This window comes from Xiphophorus couchianus, chromosome 9 (genome assembly GCF_001444195.1).
Source record: "Xiphophorus couchianus chromosome 9, X_couchianus-1.0, whole genome shotgun sequence".
In the NCBI taxonomy this organism is placed as follows: domain Eukaryota; kingdom Metazoa; phylum Chordata; class Actinopteri; order Cyprinodontiformes; family Poeciliidae; genus Xiphophorus; species Xiphophorus couchianus.
In genome coordinates, this window is record NC_040236.1 from 19,376,570 (window position 1) to 19,396,553 (window position 19,984).

Genomic DNA, 19,984 nt, shown 5'->3' on the forward strand with positions numbered 1-19,984 from the left:
CCCTTAATTTTGGGAATCATACAAGTAAAACTACTAAAGAATATTATTTCTATACATCAATGGGCCATGTTATCTCTGTTTGCATTCTTAAATACAAGTTTTTTCACCAAATGCATCAACAAAAAAGTAGTACTTTTATTTTGAGTTGTCTGTCCATGCAAGTACAAATGGTTTTTATACATCAAAGGGAATTATCTAACAACTCCTTGACATTCTGTTGGACTTAAATTAATGATTTTATTTTTCTTTTATTTTCATAAATGGGTTAGTGTGTCAATCTTTACACAAAAAGCCACATGGAGCAAACAACTGAGATGTCATATTCAAAATAAAGAAGGAAACTGAAAATGTATGCCTGTCAGTAATCTGTGTTTATACACTCTTACATTGCCTCATCTAAATGAAATGTACTTGTTGAAGCATTTTAGTGAGCGTCAAGTACTTACTTTCGTCGTGCCATACAATAAAAGGATTAGGCTTTGTCTGAAGCTGTCATCTGTACTGAGTCAGCCTCTTTTCTATTTGAAAAGCAGGCCTCTGACATTGATCCTTTTATTGAGCAGCCACTCCTCCGCTGCAGAACAGTATGAAGTAAAACAGGTTTGTCCATATGAATTAGACTGTTCTTTCTAGGTTGGTGACTTTGTACCTCATCGTTTAGGAAGAGTCATCCATAGAGATTTAACTGTCATGAAGTATTTGTTGTTTAGAGCAGCAAATTATTCAGTTATTGCATGTCCATACATGCCTCTCCAGAGGAAAGTTGGGAGACGATTTGAGGGATTTCCCTGAATCGACTGCATCATTGGTTCAAAGTGTGTCATGCTGACACCTTTAGTTCATTCTTTGTATGAAAGTACATTAATTGCAGATGACACTGAAGGAGATAACAAGCTGATATTACATATGGGTGGGAGGACTCTCATCATTACTACCTTTTCAGTAACTTTAGATTTGGGCTTTTGATGTCTGATTTCTTGTTTCAGAAAAGTACAGAAAAGTGAGTAATGTGGACATCCTATCAAAGTGTTTGTTTTTTTTCTAACAAATTCAGACATGGGTACTTTTATATCAATATTAATACTGAGAAACCCCAGTAATACAAAATTATAATAAATAATAAACGATACATTTAAAATTGTACACTGTAAGAGTGAACACAATGATGAGATCAAACAAGCTGCCGGAGGAAAATGTAGCAGCTTCACATCACAGATGTGATGTGAAACAACCTGTAAGGGAAAAAAAAGTTAAGGCGAATCGGGACCCTGCAACATGTCAATTACTCATACCATACCAGTAAATCAGCAGAACACTGTGTGAGAGTTGAGAAATTTGTCCTGGACTGAGTCAAAGTCCAGATCTTTTTCCTCAGCTGAAAAAACACATTTTTATTGATTTACAACTTAATAAAACCGGGTTATTTGTTTTTTTTGTCGGCGTGCAGATAAGTCATATTTTTCCAGTGATCTAAAAAATTAAGTTGGACAACAGCATACGAAATTTAGTAAAGCCGTAATAATTTTTTCACGAGGCTGAATGTGGCAAAATCAGCCAAACCTCAAAGATGCTTCAGCAGTCAGACAGACCAGCACAGTTCCTCTTTTTATCCACTCTGCTTGTCTTGTTTTTTTGTGTGTGTCATTTCCTGCCTTTCCTCCACTCTCTGTAACCACTAGCTGCTCCGTCTTTCCACATATTGTTTATATTACCTCCTTTTAAAACTGGGTCACTTTATTTCCCCCCTCCCGGCATGAGTGTACGTGAAGCCAGAGTGTGTGCTGAAGGACCAAGATGTTTACTCTGCCTCTGACTGGAGGTCTTCAGCAGCATTTCAGCATTTCAGGACTTTGGCTGTCTGTTTCCAGATTCTTGGCAGAATCCTCAGCTATGCTGGAACCACGGGGGGCGGCGGTGGGGGGGGACGCCAAAACCTCTAGTAGCTCTGTTTACCACACGGAGAGCTTTCTGAGAAAAACTCCAGCTTTATTTTCTCCACTGCGATCATGTTCAAGTGGAGAGTAAAAAATAACACTTTTCCATTTGATACGAAAATAGTTAGAAAAACAGTTTGCAAAAGCAACAGAAGTGGAGCAGATTTCTCTTTGCCTTTCTTTAAAAAGTGCATATGTTACTCCTGGCCCGTCACAGCTAAAGAGCCTGATTCCAGTTTACACCCACAAAGTTGGAGGCAGGCTGCAGGAGAGCTCAGTTCAAACTGGCCTGAACTGGTTCTCTTTTACAAGGAACAGGGGCTCTTGGCATACTTTACAATACGTCTACCTCCAATGGCTGCCAAAGGAGGTGGGGCTATTATTCAACTGCTGAATTATGTTTTTCACTCACTGATTGTTCTGATGCATATGTCTTTTTATTAGTTTGTTTATTGAAGTCTTCTTGTTAAAATCACAGGGAATACAACAGAGGAGATGAGTGAGAAGAAGGCGAGCACAGATGGAAAAGTTGTCTCGCCTGAAGCGTCTCGCGGCTCTGCAGGGTAAGAGCAACAAAAGATTTTAGCGTTTTGCGCAGTTGTACTCTCTATTCTTTAATCTGACACCCCTAAGCAAAATCCAGTGCATATTAAAATAGCCTAATCTAAGTCAAGACCGTGAAGAAATTTAGCATCACAGAGCATACTAATCTAATCTTACTTAAGAGTCAGTCAGGCTGAGTACAAATGGATGCCTCACTTCAGATTTCTTAATTGTGAAACATTTTGAAAGCCTTGTATTCATTTCTGTTTCTCTTTATGCTAACTTTGTGTTGACCTCATGTAAAATTATATAAAATATCCCCAAAGTTTAAATAGGGGCGTCCCGTTAAAACTTTTTCCACTTCAGATGTGATGCCAATATTGCAGCCAATACAGCTATTGATATGATATCAGTGCCAAACGTACATACTTTTATTACTTATTTTGTAGTGTTGAATGTTAGAAAAGGCTTGACTAAGTGATATTATTCAGAGAACAATAGTCAACAATATTCATGAGAACAATGGACACATTTATTATTAACCAATGGGTTTATATGAGGATCACAAGCTCTGCTGGATAGAAATGCTGGGACAGAGTACTTCTATTGGAGATTTTAGATGCAATATCAAAAATCCAATTTTGATTTCCGATATCAATGTCAGATCGGGGTAGCTTTAAAATTGTAACGTAATAAAATCTAAAAAGTTAAGAGTGTGAATACTTTTGCAAGACTCTGTGTAAGCCAGTAAAATACTGCCTGTTTTTGGTTTTTCCTCAGTCTGGACCCTGAAAAATCTGAACAGCCTTCATCGGAGGAGGGTTCCAATGCCTCTAGTGACTCCAGTTCTTCCTCCTCGTTACCTGAATCCAGCGAAGACAGACAGATTGTCACACTTGTGGAGGAGGACGAAGATGAGGAGCCAAAACAGTCGACTGTGACGCTGCTGGAGGAGGTGGAGGAAGAGGAGGAGAAGAGTGAGGAGAAAGCAAGGAGGGATGCTGACAGGAACCAGTGGGAGAGTCAGGCATACTGTCCTTTCTCGTCCCTGTCCTCCCTGTCTTTGTCCTGCATGGCCACGCTGCCGGAGCTGCTTCACCGCTGGTGCTCCGCCAGGCTGGCAAAGGAGCGCCTGCGCAGCCTCAGGAGGCGGCAGCTTCACACTCATACTCAGACTGATGAGAGCATCCCCGTCCTGACACACACACCCCCACCCATCCCTGTCCCGTCTCCTACCCAGGAAGTCCTCCTCCCTTTGACGGAGAAAGCTCCAGATCCAGAGGTGCTGCAGGATAAAGTAAATGAGGGGGAGTCCTCTGCTGAGCTACAGACAGATTTACAACTTAGAGTTCAACCATCTGATATTTATACTCCATATGCAGTAAACGACATGCTACTAGAGCCCAGCAGAACCGCTACCATTCCTCCCCATAGTTCATCAGCCCCTCACAGCACCTTAATGCGACCCACCCCCACACACGAGGAGAAGCCGTTGCCTCCTGTAAAGGATGAATCCCTGGACCTTGTCCCCACTCCTCCCCTCCAAGCTGCCTCAATCCCAGAGACGCAGCAGGCCATCAGCGCCGCATCAACGCTTTCCGTCAGTCCTCCCCCACAGGCTCCGTCTCCTGAGACGGCCTCTTCTGTTTTCTCGGTGACTCCCGTCAAAGAGCAGCCCACGCTTTCTCTTCCTACCGCATCAAGACCAGAGAACCTTCTACCCCCTCCTACCGAGCTGCCAGCCGCCGTCCCAGCAGCCGACAGCCACACAGATTCGGTGAAGTCGGCTACTGATGTCGGTGGGAGCAAACAAAAACAGAGCACAGATGCTCCTCAAATCCAGGCAGAGCAGGGGAGCAATCTCTCCCAGACAGGAGAGCCCCATCGGACAGACGACTCTGTGGAGGAGGAACTGTTAAACACTAACGTTCAGCGAACGGCAACTGATTTCTACGCAGAGCTGCAGAACGGAGGAGATTACACGGGGGGAACGCTGAACGGCAACGGCATGTTGTTGAACGGAGGCGGCGCCGTTCATGGCTCCAGTCAGAAGGAGAGCGTGTTCATGAGGCTGAACAACAGGATCAAAGCTCTGGAGATGAACATGAGTCTATCCAGCAGATACCTGGAGGAGTTGAGTCAGAGGTAAAACTCTTCAGGAATCCTTAATTTAATATTTATGAAAATCCTGGAGTATTTGTTTAGTTGTTAAATTTAGTGAACCATATGAAACATTGTCATTTGTTTGTCTCCTCCTCTCCAGGTATCGTAAACAGATGGAAGAGATGCAAAAAGCCTTTAACAAGACCATCATAAAGCTACAGAATACCTCCCGCATTGCTCAGGAGCAGGTCAAGCAAAACCCAAATACCATGAAACAACTTGACCAGTTAGCTAATGCTTGCTTTACAACTGAACCGCACTTTTTGTTCGTTTCTGTAAATAAATACAGGACCAGAAGCAGACCGATTCCATCCAGTTTTTACAGAGCCAGTTGGAGGATGTTACCAAACTGATGCTCAATCTTACAGCTACAGTGAGCCAGCTGCAACGAGAGGTAGCAGACACAATATTGTTGACACACTATCTTCGTGCATGCATTAAAAAAAAAGAAAAAAAAAGAAGCTCAAATTAACACACTCTATGTACTGAAAGGACAACCAAATATGCACAAATACAAAGTTGTACTTCTGCAAAAAGTTACATATGAGCAAAAGGAAAGCTCTACTGCTAGCATGGGCATCCTGACTGTTATGGGCTCTGCAAATCCATATGCAGTAAACTAGGATCCACTGACACATTTCTCTTAAAACCAGCATTAACTGTTTCAGCAATTTTGTTGCTGCCTCAAAAATGTTAGTGCACCTTTAAACCATCCTTCATCTTATGATAAAAGTGAAGGATGGTTTGGAGGAAAATTAATTGTGAGAAACACTGTCTATGTGAGCTCAAAGGTCTTCAGATTCAAGGCTCTTAAGACCTTTTGTAATACTTTTCTGGTCATCTAAGGTTGACATTTTTAAAAAAAAGATAATGAATTGTTTCTTGGCTTTACTGCAGTTTACATTCAATTGTAGAGTAAGATTTATTGTCCCATCTACTGACTTATTGTCCAGATTTCTACTGGAAAATAAGTTGCTTGTCTCCACACGGTGCCCACATGGGTTAAAATGCATGAAAAATGCCTCCATGTGAAATGATTTGAGAGCAGCTAATTGTTAGGCAGCTGGTATCTCCCAGAAAAGATTTTCTATTAAATTTGTACACCACACCCAGAAAATTCCTCATCTTGCCTAAATCAAACGTTTGTGCAGTCCTTACCATAGAAATGCGTAATTCTTTGTGTGTTTTGATCACTTTTATCTAATCTCCTCTTATTTTTTTGACCGATCATTTCCTCTACAGGTATCTGACCGCCAGAGCTACCTGGTGCTCTCTCTGATTCTCTGCCTGTTGCTGGGCGTCCTGCTTTGTCTGCAGTGCTGCCGCAGTTCATCCCCCAAGCCTAAAGCCAACTTCACCCCCCTTCCCAAGAGCAACCACTACCCCAGCCCCAAGAGGTTTGCCTCGCCCTCTTTGTCTGAAGGTCTTCCAGTGAATTCAACACTTTGTCTCTGCATGCGTCTCATTTAAAGCTCCTCGAATTACTCAACTCCTGTCAGAGATATAGTTATGCAACATCTTTATGGGATTCCTGGAACATGTTGGACTTCTTCCACTCTTTGATTTTGTTAAATACCACCGAATCCTGTCCTACCAACTGAGGTGAGCTTGGCGGCAAGGTTAATAACTCGTTATTAATGTCATTCATGTTTTCCCTCATCAGATGTTTCTCTTCTTATGACGATATGAGCCTAAGACGTAGGGTCACCTCCCCGCTTGTCCGCTCCAAGTCGTTTCAGCTTTCATCAACAGAAGGTGAGATCCCTCGCCACTCTCGCCACGTCTCTCCTTCAACTTACCGTATTTTAAGTCCGTCCACTGTTACTCTTTTAGTCTCTGTCACTGAAACCTAAGCAGCGATTATACTTGACACCACAGTCACTGCATTGCAAAGACTTGTCACGACTATTTCAGGCCAGCTGCTTTTAAACGCTGCGCTGCAGCGCCCAGGCATTTCCAAAACTCTGTTCATTTTCTCCATCTCTCGCTTGGAAAACCTTTCGCTGTTTGCTCATACCAGCCGGAGCCAAGAGGCAACGCACAACCACAGATGGAAAGCTTTAACCTGCAGTGCCTTGCAAAAACGTTCATTCCTCTTTGAAGATTTTCACATTACAACCACAAACAGATTTGTTGAATTGGTTTTGATTTTGTGTGACATACCTACAGGATGGAGTGACATAATAAAAAGTCGTATTATCTGTGCTGCCTGTATAGCCTGTAGCAAACATGGAGAGGAAGATGCTTTGGTTAGATGACAAAATTGCACTTTTTTACAGGGAAAGTTCAGTGAGAGTCAGAAAACTAACATTCCACATTGCCCCTAAATTCAACATTTCCACCGCAAGCCATTATGGTGCCAGCATAACTCTTAACTGAGCAGTGATAGGAAAATCTGGTCAGTTGATTGAAAAATTGAGAGTTAAACTAAATTTTAAATAAATAAAAAAGAAATGTTCAGTAGCTGCAAAAAAAAACACACACACACACACAAAAAAAAAAACCCTGAGGCCTTGCTTGATGTTCACCTTCTAGCAGGACAAGGACCCAAACATTACAGCCAAAGCTACAATTTCTATATTAGAAGAGTCTAGTCAAAGTACAGACATAACTCCAATCCACAGTCTCTGGAAAATACTTGAGAAATTCTTTACAGATGCAGTCCAGCTAATCGTGCTGAGCTCAATTCATTTTGAGAAAAATAGGCAAAAATGTATATACAAATGCATGCCACACTTTTCAGATTATTTGTTTTAAAACTCTTGAAAAACAGTGTATCATTTTCCTTCCACTACACATCGATGCACTGCTTTTTGCTGGTCTGCACATAAACTCTCAATAAAACACATTGAAGTTGGTTTCAAAGCGGAATGTGGAAAATTTCAGTGGTTATGAATAGTTTTACAAGGCGCCGTACACCGCCCCCTACTGGCCATTGCTGATCAGCTGTGTGTGCGTGTGTGAGAGCCTCTCGCCCTTGAGGCGGCGCGGCCGTCATTGCCAACTTGTGTCCACATGCAGGCTTCGGGAGTGTAATAATAGAGCACAAAGCTTCACTGGCTCATGCTAGATGTTTGCAAGTAGTGACGCCTACTGAACCAGCAGAATCTGTATTTCCTACAATGTTAGTTTGATGTTAGAATATATATTTGTTTTCTAATTATTAGTTTTCCTTACTGCTTTCTCACATCTGTAATCTATAATCAGAAGGTAGTTGTTGTTGTTCCCCCCCCCCCCCCCCACACCTTTTTGTTACAAGTAAAAACTACTTGCAAGGTCATTTCATGCTTGTTACATGTATGTATTCCTGTTTGCCATTCCATCATTAACCTGGCCCCTCTCTCCCCTCCCCAGTAGGTCCAGATGACTTGTTCATTGTAGAACCTCTAAGGTTTTCTCCAGAGAAAAAGGTACAGTGTCTGCCGGCTGTGACGGCCGCCTTACATAAGTGCTGTGTGTTCTCTAGTGTCAGTCGGTGTGTACAGTGGGTGTGTTACGTAAAGCAGGGAATCACTTCCTGGTCAGATCTCTAATGTCCCTGCAGTTGCCAAGTCGAGGGATACGGTGATGTCTTGAGTTTCAGTCCATAAACACCTCCTCCTATACTGACACTGTTATTGCTGCTACACATCTTAGTCATCTCACACATTTCTGGAGGCAGAGATTTGACAGTACATCACAAGTATTTTTATTAACATTACCTTTTTCCAGATCATATTCTCCCTTTATTCCCTAATAAACATTCCCCTCATGCTCTGACCAGTTTGTGTGCCATCAGTGTCTAGCTCTAAAAACTTTAATGTGATCATGTATTATTATTGTTATTATTACAGGTGCATCTCAGTAATTTAGAGCAAAATCGAAATATTACTGTGTTTCAGTAATTAAGTTGTGAAAGTGAGATCCATATTGTATAGATCTATGATATACAGAGTGAGATATTTCAAGCTTTTGTTTCTGTTCATTGCTTTATTGGCCAAGTTTGTTGGGTCAGACAAGCACCATGTTGCTTTTATAGCAGCCTTTAGCTCATCTGCATGGTTGGCTCTGGTGTGAGTAATCATCATTTTCTTAACAATTCTCCATAGATTCTTTGTTGGGTTCAGATCGGGGCATGTTTGCTAGTCAATCTAGCACATTGATACCATGATCAACAGACCAGATATTGTTTCTTTTGGCTGTGTGGACGGGTTTGAAGTCTTGCTGGAAAATTGAATCAGAGTCTCCATAAAATTTGTCAACAGAGGGAAACATGATGTACTCTTAAAATCTCCTGATACTCGTCTACTTTGAGAAAACACAGATGACATGGCACCCCAAACCATTACTGACTGTGGAAACTTCACTCTGAACCTCAAATAACTTTCTGTCCTTTCAGTCTCTGGGACCTTAGTTATCCAATGGTTCAGCAGTGACTCAACATAAGGAATTTGATAGTTTGTGTCTCTGATGACTATTGAAGACTCCAGCTGCAGTCTCCACCTTGTGAATCTCCCCCAAAATGTTGATTAGGCTTTGTTTCATAATCCTCCAAAAGCTCAATGTTGATTTTCAGTAGCTATAAGCCATAATCATCAAAATTGAGAGAAATCAACTCTTGAAATATATCACTTTGTGCATAATCTATGAGTTGGAATTGAATTACTGAAATTAAATCAGCTTTCGATTAATATGTTAACTTGTTGACATGCACCTGTAAATGTATCTTTTCTTCCTCTGAATTTTAGAGTAAAGTTTTCCTCCTCTGTTGTGTTTCATCCTGCAGAAAAAACGTGGCAAAACAAAATCTCTGGACAAAGTTGAGACCCTGAAGCCGTTTGATCCCTTTCTGCCCCTCACAAACGGCGATCCGAAATGCAACGGCTTCCATTCGAGCCTCCCTGCTTCGCTTCCCCCACCTGCTCCTCCTCCACCACCTCCGCCTCCTCCCCCTCCTCCTGCTCCTCCCCCAGCGTCGCATCCTCTTCAATCCACAGACCAGGTGTCGTCTTTGCCCACCTTGACGTCTAAGGAGCTCCCCTCTGAAACCAGCAGCTGCAGCTCCTCCACTCACTCCGAGGAGTCGTACACTAGCCGCCTCCCGCCACCTCCTCCCATCTGTCCCTCCACCGGCGTGTGCAACGGCCACGGCCTTTCTTTCCCCCTCACCCAGCCTCCCGCCAAATCCCGTCAGGAAAAGCGTTCCCTGAAGCGGCGGAAGTCTCGTCAGACGGAGCTGCAATTCACCCCCGTGCCAGGGGGAGGCGTCGACTCTCTGCCCAGCCTGCAGAAACTCATGAAGGGAAACAAAGAGATGAGCGTTGGGACCATCAGGGTGACCGCCGTCACTGGACATGTCTGAAATGCCACACTTACCAATTACTCACCCTGCTCACGAAAAGAATGACTTTATCCCAAAGAACCACAATTCGCATGAGCGCCCCCAGACTCACAGGTGAAGTTAAAATGAGTTTAGCAGCATTAGCTCATCCAGACCGTATCCACTCTTGTCAAAGACCCGTTTACGGTTACGTGCCTTTATATGTGTTGGAAACCTTTTAATTGTTTAAAACTTTAGTGCTTAGAGAGCTGCTGATGTGTAAGGAGAGAAACATTGTGGATGGGGGAGGGAGCGACATGTCAGCACACATTTGGTACAACAAGACTTTGTTTTTCTGAAGAAAAAAGCACATTGTCCCCAGACAGCGGAGCATCAGTTAATGTTTTCCGCCGGTTCTGAGCACAGCGAGACAGGCGCCGACCTCGACTACGCTCCTTCAACAAGTATTAGGCTGCTGGTGTTGGATAAAAAGTGTCATTATAGAAGAAATGTGGAGCGCACAACTTTGTCTCATCATTTTTTCCTTGTGTTATCTCTTGTTTCTTTTTTCTCATCTATCCTTATTTGACTGAAGGTGTTTGAATGGGACCAGTGTTTAAAATCTTACTGTGAACCTGTCTGATGCTCTCGCTGCATCTCCATTACTGTTTGAAACCAACCACAGGAGCTGAGTGAAGAAAATAGCCTGCATTTCTTTATCCTTTTTATCTTTGTTTAATTTCAGACTATAGTTACAGAAGCAGCAGTCTGCACATCCTACAAGTCCATAATGAATCATTCCCCCACTTTTAATAGTTGGGCTGGGCCCATAATAATCATGCACACATGTAGAAAGTTAATATTTGATTCTATATATATATGCATGTGAACAAGCCAGAGGCACTCTGGGTTTTGTTTTAAATGGTTTTTTTTGTTGTTTTTTTTTTTTTTTTAGCCAGTCTGAGCCATGATTGTTTCATATCCCTTATTTTTTTCCCAACTTCATCACGTCTGTTTTGAGTCTAATGAAGTTGTAATAACACACTGGGGAAGCAGAGTTGATTGTTTACGCTCGTTTTACTCGCACGGCCACCGGGACCCTGCAGATGACTCTGACCGACCAGTTTTATTTATCTATTTATTTATTTAAAAGTCTGTAGATTTTTCTAATTGAGGCACTGGTTTGCCAGCTTCCCAGTTCTGTGGGGTCACTGTGGTCGATGTGAGTTTGTTACACAGAGAAATTTGTAGTTTAGACGGTCATAATGGGTTTCTAATATCCTTAGTTATATTATGTGTTACATTTTCAGTTTATAAAAAAGCTTTTGTGTTTGTCTCTCAACTATCATTTCACATCCTACTTATTTGGTTTCAGTCGGTAGGACTGTGGGTTTATTTGGATCAGACGACTGCTGCTTCTGCTTTCAGAGCTGCTGTTTAGTTAAAAGTAGGTGAAAGTGCTCAACTAAGTCTTTATGGCCATGTCTCTGTTTTTTGTTTTTTTTTATTTATTTGCCCTGTTTATTACAATAAATACAGTTCTCTTTAAATTCTGCGAAAAGGCTGCATGCAGGATAACAAAAAACACCCTGCAGAGTTTGGGGGAATTTGTTTTTACAGGCGAAATGTTTCTTCGTGTGCATCGGGTTTCTGATTGGCTCCTTGTGGTTGGTGTTGTCATTGCCACTTCCTCACTGCATGCTTCTGTCAGTTGCGGTGGAGAAAACCAGCCTGCTTGCATTCATGTTTTAGTTCTGCGTGTGCTCCGTCACTAAGATGTTTCAGCGTTCTTACCCTCTCGTTACACTCCATTTTCCTTCTGTTTACTCGTCTTGTGCCCCACCTTGAGTGACCCCGGGGTTATGTAAACAGGAAATGAACTGTTATTGAATTAAAGGGAACGCAAGAAAGATTGATCCGATTTGCAACACTATTAATGTGATTACAAAGGTTCCACAAGCTGAGTAAATCCTTTTATTTTTTTTCCCCACTTTTTCTTTTTTTTTATCTTTATGATGTACGTTTACCTGTATGAATGGGAGATTGTGGTAACTTCATGGGTGTATGTTTGTATTATGAAAAAGACTACTTGGAACCTGCTTCAATCCATAAAACGGAAGAGGAGGAAGCACTTGCAGAGAGTTTCTAGAGACGCACGTGCACTTTGTATGACTCCTCATGCCTTCTTTTTGTTTTTCTACTTTAAATGTCAAGTGCTTTTTTTTTTTTTTCTTCCCAGTTTCTCCCACCCCTTCTTTTCCTTTGTGATCACTCCTAAAAGCTGCACAGTATTTTTGAGCAGGAGCGAGTTACTACAATAAACTGTAGTGCCATTAGAAACTGTGAATTCTTTCTAAATAAAACCTTTTTTGTTGTCTTTCATCTGGTGGTTGGATTTTATTTACTTGCCTCCATGTTCTATTGAGTGGGTGAACAGTTTTAGGGGAAAGTGTCTCTGAATTTAGGGTTTCAAAAAAGGCTAGTACATTTTTTTTAACTGTCGGTTTGTCTTAAAATGTGTGTGAAGTAATATAGTTGTTGGAGAGGCTTGAGCAATTCAACATTGGGAGAAAGCAAAATGTTTGCAAATATGGAAAAAATTACATTTCTAAATTTATTATTTTTAGGTTGTTCTAGATGACTACACTTCCTGTAGTTTTCTACAAATCTTATTCAGACATACTGCTTGATACTTTGCTATGAACTATTGAACATTATATAAAAACTAGATGCATTGATCATCATTTTGACAGGTCTGAGATGTCAAACGTTCTCACATTGCTGCTGATTATTATAAATTCATCAGAAAAAAGTGAATTTATTTCACAAATTTCACTAACTGTTGGTCATGGTTATCAAAATTAATCAACTTGAACAACTATTTACCTTGTATTTAAAAAATATCTTTTGATATTCTATTTAAACTTTTCAATGTGAAGAAAAACGCCAGTGTCGCTCTTCCAGCCACCAGGCGGCGCTGTAGGTGAAACTAAACTACTTCCTTTCAGAGCGGGACTGCCTCTCTTCTCTGTTTACGTTTGTCCTGAAACATGGAGGACGAAGTGGATGTTGACATCGAGGGAGACGATTTTGATAGTAATGTTGGGTAAGAAGTGTCTCTATTTCCAACCGTGTGCAGTCTGGGGGAGCTTTGCGAAGCTAAATGCTAGCTAAAAGGATTATTTTCAGTGTTTCGGTGTCTGTTAGCAACCTGCTTCCTTGTTGCAGAGAGATGGACGCTGCAGGATTAGTCCAGGAGCAGTTCATCCAGCCTGCGGACAGAACCAGCTCCTGGAGCCTGGTAGGACCTCGAGAAATCCCGCTGTTTGTACACTACGTGTGACTGTGGGACTTTGTGATGAGTGATCCGGTGTTGTCTGCAGCCCTGGGAGCTGGACAGCTCCATCAGCCCGGAGAACAGAGAGGCGATAGAGAGGATGCTGCTGGAGGAACAGTATCCTGTAACCACAGCTGACAGGCTGCGCCGAAGGATGCGCTGTAAAGGATGCAGCAGTCCTTATAGCGTCTTGCAGACGTTTTCAATTTTGTAACTTTACAACTTCAAACGACAATGAGTTTATTGGGATTTAATGTAATAGACCAACTAAAAAAAAAAAAAAGAAGCACAGAATAGTGAGGTGAAAGGAAAACCATACATTTTGGAGTACGTCTCGGCTTATGATATTGAGTGAAGTACATTTAGCAGAATAACTCAAGCTTAATCAGACTGGACGCATAATATTTGTGAATAATGTCTGGTTCTGGGCTTGGACTGGACCATTCTGTCACACGTTTGCTGTGTTCTTTCACAAACTCTTCACAAACTGGTCTTATGACTTTCCAGTCTCCCATAAGGGATAGATTTGTTAAGTTTACACCTTCTTCTGAGTTACCATGGACCTCTTGGCTGACTTTCTCATTGATGCTTATCAGATTTGATATACTGACATGTCTTGGTTGGTTTGGAACGGTGCTTTGCTCTTTTGACTTTCTTATAACGAACTGGATATGTTCCTTTACAAATATGTGCTTATAGATCAAAGCAAGAAATAGTTTTGAAATTTTGCAGGCTGCTATTTAATTAAAATAAAGGTTAAATCTGTGAAACAGGGAGCTGGCGTGAAAAATAAAATAATTTATCAAGTTAGTTTTTAGTGCTCCGGTAGGAAAATTGATATAAACAGCTGTAAAGCAACTGCACTTAACTCTACTTGAAGATATTATTTGACGGGTGGCAGGATTCCTGACATTTTGCCCAGTGATCCAAGTAAGAAGCCCAAAGTAAAGAAGTAAGTATCTTTTCATTTTAGAGTTCTCCCCCACCTGTTGTTCATGTTGAAAATCACACCGACGTGTTTCTCTTGTGAACGTTCAGATCTCCGACCAAAAGCTCGACCTCGGCCTCTGCTTCATCTCGCTGGTCCAAACAGGAAAAAGAGCTGTTTGAGGAGGGACTGGTGAGCGCCTTAGTTTCAATAAAATCTGTAGGCCTGAAGTGAATTTATGAGTAATATGACTTATTACTATTGCATATTACTTGCATCCTGTCCTAAATTTAGACATTAAATCAAAGTCTAAATTTTCACAATACAACATTCTGGTATTTTAAGGGTCTGCACACTTTTTACAACCGCTGGTGATCGTTGAGGTGTTCTCTCTTATTTCTGTTTATTCTTTCATTAAAAAAAATGCTTATGTATTTCAGTATTATGACCCTTTTTGGAACTAAGTTATTCTTCTTTCTACTTTTTAAGGCTCAATATGGTCGAAGGTGGACAAAAATCGCCAAGCTCGTTGACACCCGAAGTGTCCTTCAGGTCAAGAGTTATGCCAGACAGTACTTCAAACACAAGGTGACATTACCTGACTGTTTTCACACTGCCATGAAGCATATACAAACACATTCTTAGTCTTATGGACTCTTCTTCTTATTCCAACTAAAGGGTAAATCAGAATCTGGAGCTGCAGCTCCCTCTACAGGTCCAGAGCAGCAGCTGCGGCCTCCTCGGCCCACTATGACCAATGCTGTCCGTATAGAGAGGCTTTCCGATGACGAGGACGTAGACATCACCGATGACCTGAGCGAGGGTGAAGGGGAGGACATCAAAACTGAACTGAGTGGACCAGCAGGGCAACCAGAGACTCACGCTACAGCAGAAGAGCAAAAAGAGCTGACAGTGTCAGAGAGCATCCATGAGACGAAGTGCCGACCCTGCCTGAGCTCTCCTTCTGAGCAAAGTCCTCCATCCTCTTTTAACTTGTTTTGCGCTGAGAAAGACAGAAAAACTACGTCAGATGAGAATGTTGTAAAGACGGAACCTCCTGAGACAGAAGCAGAGACAGAGTCAAAACTGACAATTAATCCTAGTGATGACCAGAGCTGCCAGAGTCACACCTTGGCACATGACGGTGAGCTCATTGAAGAATGCCATGACTCCACAGGTAATACATATCAGGAGTTTGTTTGTGTCTTACAGGGTTTCCCCAAGAAAACCTGCTAAACCGGTTTTTGTGTTGAAAAATGTGAAAATTAAAAAAATTCTGAGGTGCACAAGGAGTTTAATGCTTGAAATATAGACTTAGCTTAATCCATCTTTACTGTTACTGGTGTATAGAAAACCCTATTTAAAATAAACAATGCTTAGCCTGGTGGGAGGGGAAGAAAAGTCTGGTGACCCGCCAGGCTCACGAGGCTTTTACTGACAGCCTCGCACACCTGTCAGTAAAAGGGATTCTGTTTTGTTGGTAGATTCTGTTGAAAACCCGGACATCCAGGGACCAGACGGAGACCCAGAGGAGCAGGATGAGGAAGACGAGGAAGTGGAAGAGCTGAAGGCCCCCGAGCAGGAAGTTGAGCTGGACACAGAGACGATCACGGAGGACGAGAAACAAGCCATCCCCGAGTTCTTCGAGGGTCGACCATCGAAGACGCCTGAGAGATATCTGAAGATCAGGAACTACATCTTGGACCAATGGTGGCGCCAAACCGTTCTCACACCGACTTCTCTACAGTTTTTCTCATCTGTAGAGAAGAACTGAACGCTTTTGTGTTTATCGTTAGGCTGAAGAGCAAGCCCCGATACCTGAACAAGACGTCGGTCCGTCCCGGCCTGAAGAATTGTGGAGACGTGAACTGCATCGGGAGGATACACACGTACCTCGAGCTCATTGGAGCCATCAATTTCAATTGTGGTAAATCTGCAATCGTTGACCTACAGTTACTCCTGCTGCTTTTATCTTTCCTCCAGCTCAGTGTGTGGGCTCTTGTTTTCTTCTTGTAGAGCAAGCGGTGTATAATCGACCAAAGGTGGTGGACCGGACCAAGCCGAAGGAGGGCAAGGATGTGCTTGAGGCTTACCAGCTAGCTCAGAGATTGCAGAGCATGGTAGGCTCCTGAAAACCGTGATCAGCTGCAAAACCTGAGCTTTTCGGACCCGAGCTAACATCTGATTGGTTGCAGCGGACCAGGAAGAGGCGTGTGCGAGACATATGGGGGAACTGGTGTGATGCTAGAGATTTGGAAGGACAGACTTATGAGGTATGGACACTGTCTTACATGCACTTCAGCTGCTTTGAATCTGTATCGTCCTTTCTGCTGAATCTGTGTGTTTCTCAGCATCTGAGCGCTGAAGAGCTGGCTCAGCGGAGAGAAGAGATGAAGAAGCAGCCTAAACCCGGCAAGACATCCAGATACAGAGGGTGAGCATGATGGATTCATGTATCAAGTAACAAATAATACGCTGGAGAAGATTAATCATATAATCAATCTCCCTACAACAGGTCCTTTGATCCATTCCAGCTGATTCCTTGCAGATCTTTTGAGAGAGATGTTCAGGTCAGTGACCATTTGTCTCATTGTTTAATCATACTGCCACATATATATCTTGTGCTAAAAAGGCATAGGAAGATACTCCGCTTTAAGTAAATAACATTCCAACATTTATTGTGTATCATTTTTTAGGCATACTTTCCAGATAAACTATGTCAAGTCAAGTTTATTTGAAGAGCACATTTCAGCAACCAGGCAGTTCAAAGTGCTTTACACCATAACAACATCATACAGTACAAACTTATGAAACAAGCATACAAATGTTGCTCAAATGTTTCGTCAAACCATCCTAATAACAATGCTACTTAATGTCACGTTATGATATGCAGACACTTTGTCTGCACTAATGAAAATTCCCTTACCTCAGCATGGCGAATGCTTGAAGTGGCGTCAACAGTAGGACAGTCTGACCTACTTATTCTATGTTTAATGTAATTTCTGCTGTTAGATTAAGATTATTGATATGCAAAAAGACTTATTCAAAACCTGTACTGTACTTCTTGTAATCTCTCATCAGACAATCAAATTAGAGCACAAACTAGAGCCACCTGTCCAGCTCAGTATTGTGCTGAACAGTGTCATACACTGACTTACTTGGATGTGTACAGCAAAGTTTCTCCAGCTGAGCTAAGGCAGCGCCATTTCTCCCTCAGTACTCCTGTAGAACCGCCGCACTGTGACCTGCTTTCAATGTCCACACCCTCTTAGAAACCATATATTGTACCAATATTTGTCTCACCTAATATTTGTACAGATATTGTACTAATATCTGTACTAATATAGGTAGAGGTTTTCTTCTAAATGTTTTTTTATGAAAGTGCTTGTGGAGAAAGTTGTATTTTACTTTGTTTTATTGTAATATTTCATGAGTACTGCTAAACTTTTCAAAATGTTACTTTCTCCAGGAGCCGTTCCAGGTCATCGTGTGTGCTGAGACTCTTCTCATCATGGACATGGTACTTTATAAACACAGCCTCATAGAAAATAGCTTCTTATTTTGTTTTGCGTTGCATCATTCAGTAGCACATGCCAGGTGTGTCATCTTACTTTCTAATGCTATAAAGCGCTTCGTCATCTTGTGTTCAGCATGCCCACGTTTCAAGAGGGGAAGTCATTGGTCTTCTGGGTGGAACGTTCAACCAGGAAGAGAAAGTTCTCAAGGTAGGAAGTGATCCAGGTTCATCTTTATTCTAATTATTCTGAAGGCTGACAAACAGTCTTGTGTGCAGATCTGTGCAGCAGAACCGTGTAACAGTGTGAGCACGGGTCTGCAGTGCGAGATGGACCCGGTGTCACAGACTCAGGCCTGTGACGTGCTCTCGTCTCTGGGCTTCAGCGTCGTGGGCTGGTACCACTCACACCCCTCCTTTCACCCAAACCCGTCAGTGCGGGACATCAACACGCAGGACCAGTTCCAGGTAAAACAGAAACAATAAAAGAACCTGTACAAGTTTCTCTTCAGTTGGACTTTTCCAAATTAGCAAAACGGCTGAAGTTGAGTTCATTTGGATGGAAGCACTATGTCAGTAGCAAACTTTTCAGACTTTTATTTGTGAACACTTTGAAAGTTATTTGCACTTCCCATTTGTGTAATAGTTTGTTCTATTGCAGGAAATGCCAATAAAATTCTTCTGTTGCATAATAAAGGTTGAAGGGGTGTGAATACTTTTGCGTGTGGACATGCAGTATAATTTTTTTGTCCTCTGACTCACCCAGAGTTATTTTTCCCGCGGCGGAGCCCCCTTCATTGGGATGATAGTGAGCCCGTATGACCCCGCTAATCCCTCAACCCACTCCCAGATCACCTGCTTGTTGGTGAAAGAAAGCCAAGAGCCCTCAAGCCAAAACAGTATGTGAAACACACACAGTAAGACACGACTCAAAAACATCAAAACAGTCCAGATCAAGAGGCCTTGCAATCAAGCTGACAATGTAGGTCAGTGATTCGGTTTCTATCCTCCAGCTGAGTTTTTTTCTCTCTCTCTCTTTCTGTCTCTTTCTCTCTGTGTTTCTCCACAGAGCTCCCTTACAGATTCAACTTTCTGTCATCACAAGATTCTCCTGACTGGGAGCAGACCATGAGGAGGGCTCAGTGGATCGTCCAGAAGTATGCTCAAGCACACGGGTCAGTGGTAATCAGTACTGTAATTCCCAGCAGCCAGAGGGTGGTTTGATTGTGAATTTGCTGTAATTTTTCTCTAAAAAGTTTGTTCTGGTTGTGCAGGAGCGTCCAGATGGACAGATTGTTTCGCAGAGACTCCAGTTTTACCTGTTTGGAAAAGGTGAATTTGACCCTTTGCTTATTTCAGTTGGACACTCTCAGTAGCTCACGGTTGTAACTTTCTCTCCAGATGATGGCGTCTTTGGCAAGACACTTGGAAGCCCTCCCAGATGGTGAAGGAGACCAGTTCCTCTCTGAGATCCAGTCCCGGTTCCTGTCGGACTTTGTCTCCAAGCAGAAATCCTCATATAAGGAAGAAGAAGAACATTTAAACATCTCAAGCTCTGTGCAATCAGACGACGCCACTTTTGATCAGCTGATCAGTCAGGAGGAGTTCCCCAAGGGAGGAGAGAGTGCTGAAACAAACAGTAGCTCAGTTTTGCATTTAGGATCAGTGTTATCAACTGAGCATGACTATTTACTGTGAAAAAACAAAGTTTTTTATTACAGTTTTAAGCCTGGTGTAAGATTTGAAGTACATGCGTTGAAGTTTACGTATAGTTTTATACAAAACCTGATTTTGTTGAATTGTTTGACTAAAAGATCTCTTGTAGAAAATCATTTAAGTTCCAGGTGTCATGGTTTACTGTAGTGAAGGAACTAGTTCAATATGATTGTCAGGGTCGACTCTGATATAAGCTGGTTATAAGTATTGATACTGTTCTTTGATATCAACAGAGTCCTCAGTAACTGTAAAACAAGTTCATGTTTGAGAGTGTGTTTGTAAGAGAGAGAGCATCTGATCAGTTCCTGTGTTACCAAATAAAACTATTTTTATATTTGCTGATTTACTGCATTTATGGATTTATTTATTTGAAACTCTTCTGGAGAAAAAGACAAAGTTGAGCTGCAGCAAAGGCAAACTTTTCAACTGCTTTGGCTCCCATGTCAACAGATGTCGCCAGAGTCGTAATTTAATCCTAATTTAGTCATTTTTGTGTCTGTTCCGGGATCATATTTTTTTCTGCACAATGTGATGTTTTTAAGTACTTGAA

General features: G+C 42.0%; 2 protein-coding genes across 8 annotated transcripts in view; both read left to right on the forward strand.

Annotated features, from left to right (window-relative positions):
* The window catches only part of suco (SUN domain containing ossification factor), a 36,894-nt gene extending 24,573 nt beyond the window's left edge, over positions 1 to 12,321 (forward strand). For 4 of the 6 annotated variants that reach the window (XM_028027403.1, XM_028027405.1, XM_028027407.1 and 1 more), the window contains 8 exons: positions 2,413 to 2,497; positions 3,258 to 4,622; positions 4,741 to 4,828; positions 4,930 to 5,034; positions 5,883 to 6,037; positions 6,304 to 6,395; positions 7,995 to 8,050; positions 9,406 to 12,321. In XM_028027403.1, coding sequence (XP_027883204.1) covers positions 2,413 to 2,497; positions 3,258 to 4,622; positions 4,741 to 4,828; positions 4,930 to 5,034; positions 5,883 to 6,037; positions 6,304 to 6,395; positions 7,995 to 8,050; positions 9,406 to 9,981 — 2,522 coding nt within the window. In that variant the 3' untranslated portion in view covers positions 9,982 to 12,321. The remainder of the gene's footprint in view (positions 1 to 2,412; positions 2,498 to 3,257; positions 4,623 to 4,740; positions 4,829 to 4,929; positions 5,035 to 5,882; positions 6,038 to 6,303; positions 6,396 to 7,994; positions 8,051 to 9,405) is intronic. The other 2 variants (XM_028027404.1, XM_028027409.1) reach the window with 2 other exon arrangements.
* A 575-nt stretch (positions 12,322 to 12,896) lies between these two features.
* Positions 12,897 to 19,776, forward strand: mysm1 (Myb-like, SWIRM and MPN domains 1). 2 transcript variants are annotated; one of them, XM_028028793.1, is made up of 20 exons: positions 12,897 to 13,045; positions 13,168 to 13,240; positions 13,323 to 13,393; positions 14,157 to 14,228; positions 14,315 to 14,396; positions 14,694 to 14,792; positions 14,883 to 15,381; positions 15,689 to 15,914; positions 16,001 to 16,131; positions 16,221 to 16,324; positions 16,400 to 16,477; positions 16,556 to 16,638; positions 16,720 to 16,774; positions 17,674 to 17,724; positions 17,855 to 17,929; positions 17,998 to 18,186; positions 18,485 to 18,617; positions 18,788 to 18,893; positions 18,993 to 19,050; positions 19,120 to 19,776. In XM_028028793.1, the coding sequence occupies exons 1-20, from the start codon at positions 12,990 to 12,992 to the stop codon at positions 19,414 to 19,416; spliced, it is 2,538 nt and encodes an 845-aa protein (XP_027884594.1). In that variant the 5' UTR covers positions 12,897 to 12,989; the 3' UTR covers positions 19,417 to 19,776. The 2 variants fall into 2 exon arrangements, with proteins under 2 accessions (XP_027884594.1, XP_027884595.1); XM_028028794.1 differs by having other exon boundaries at positions 14,883 to 15,348.
* Positions 19,777 to 19,984: the final 208 nt, after the last annotated feature.

Bases quoted from the DNA above. Each gene is read 5' to 3' on its own strand.
- mysm1 (XM_028028793.1), top strand. From the start codon at position 12,990: ATGGAGGACGAAGTGGATGTTGACATCGAGGGAGACGATTTTGATAGT. The intron at 13,241-13,322 runs GTAGGACCTCGA...TGTTGTCTGCAG, and splicing joins GAACCAGCTCCTGGAGCCTG to CCCTGGGAGCTGGACAGCTC. The intron at 15,382-15,688 runs GTAATACATATC...TTTTGTTGGTAG, and splicing joins AGAATGCCATGACTCCACAG to ATTCTGTTGAAAACCCGGAC.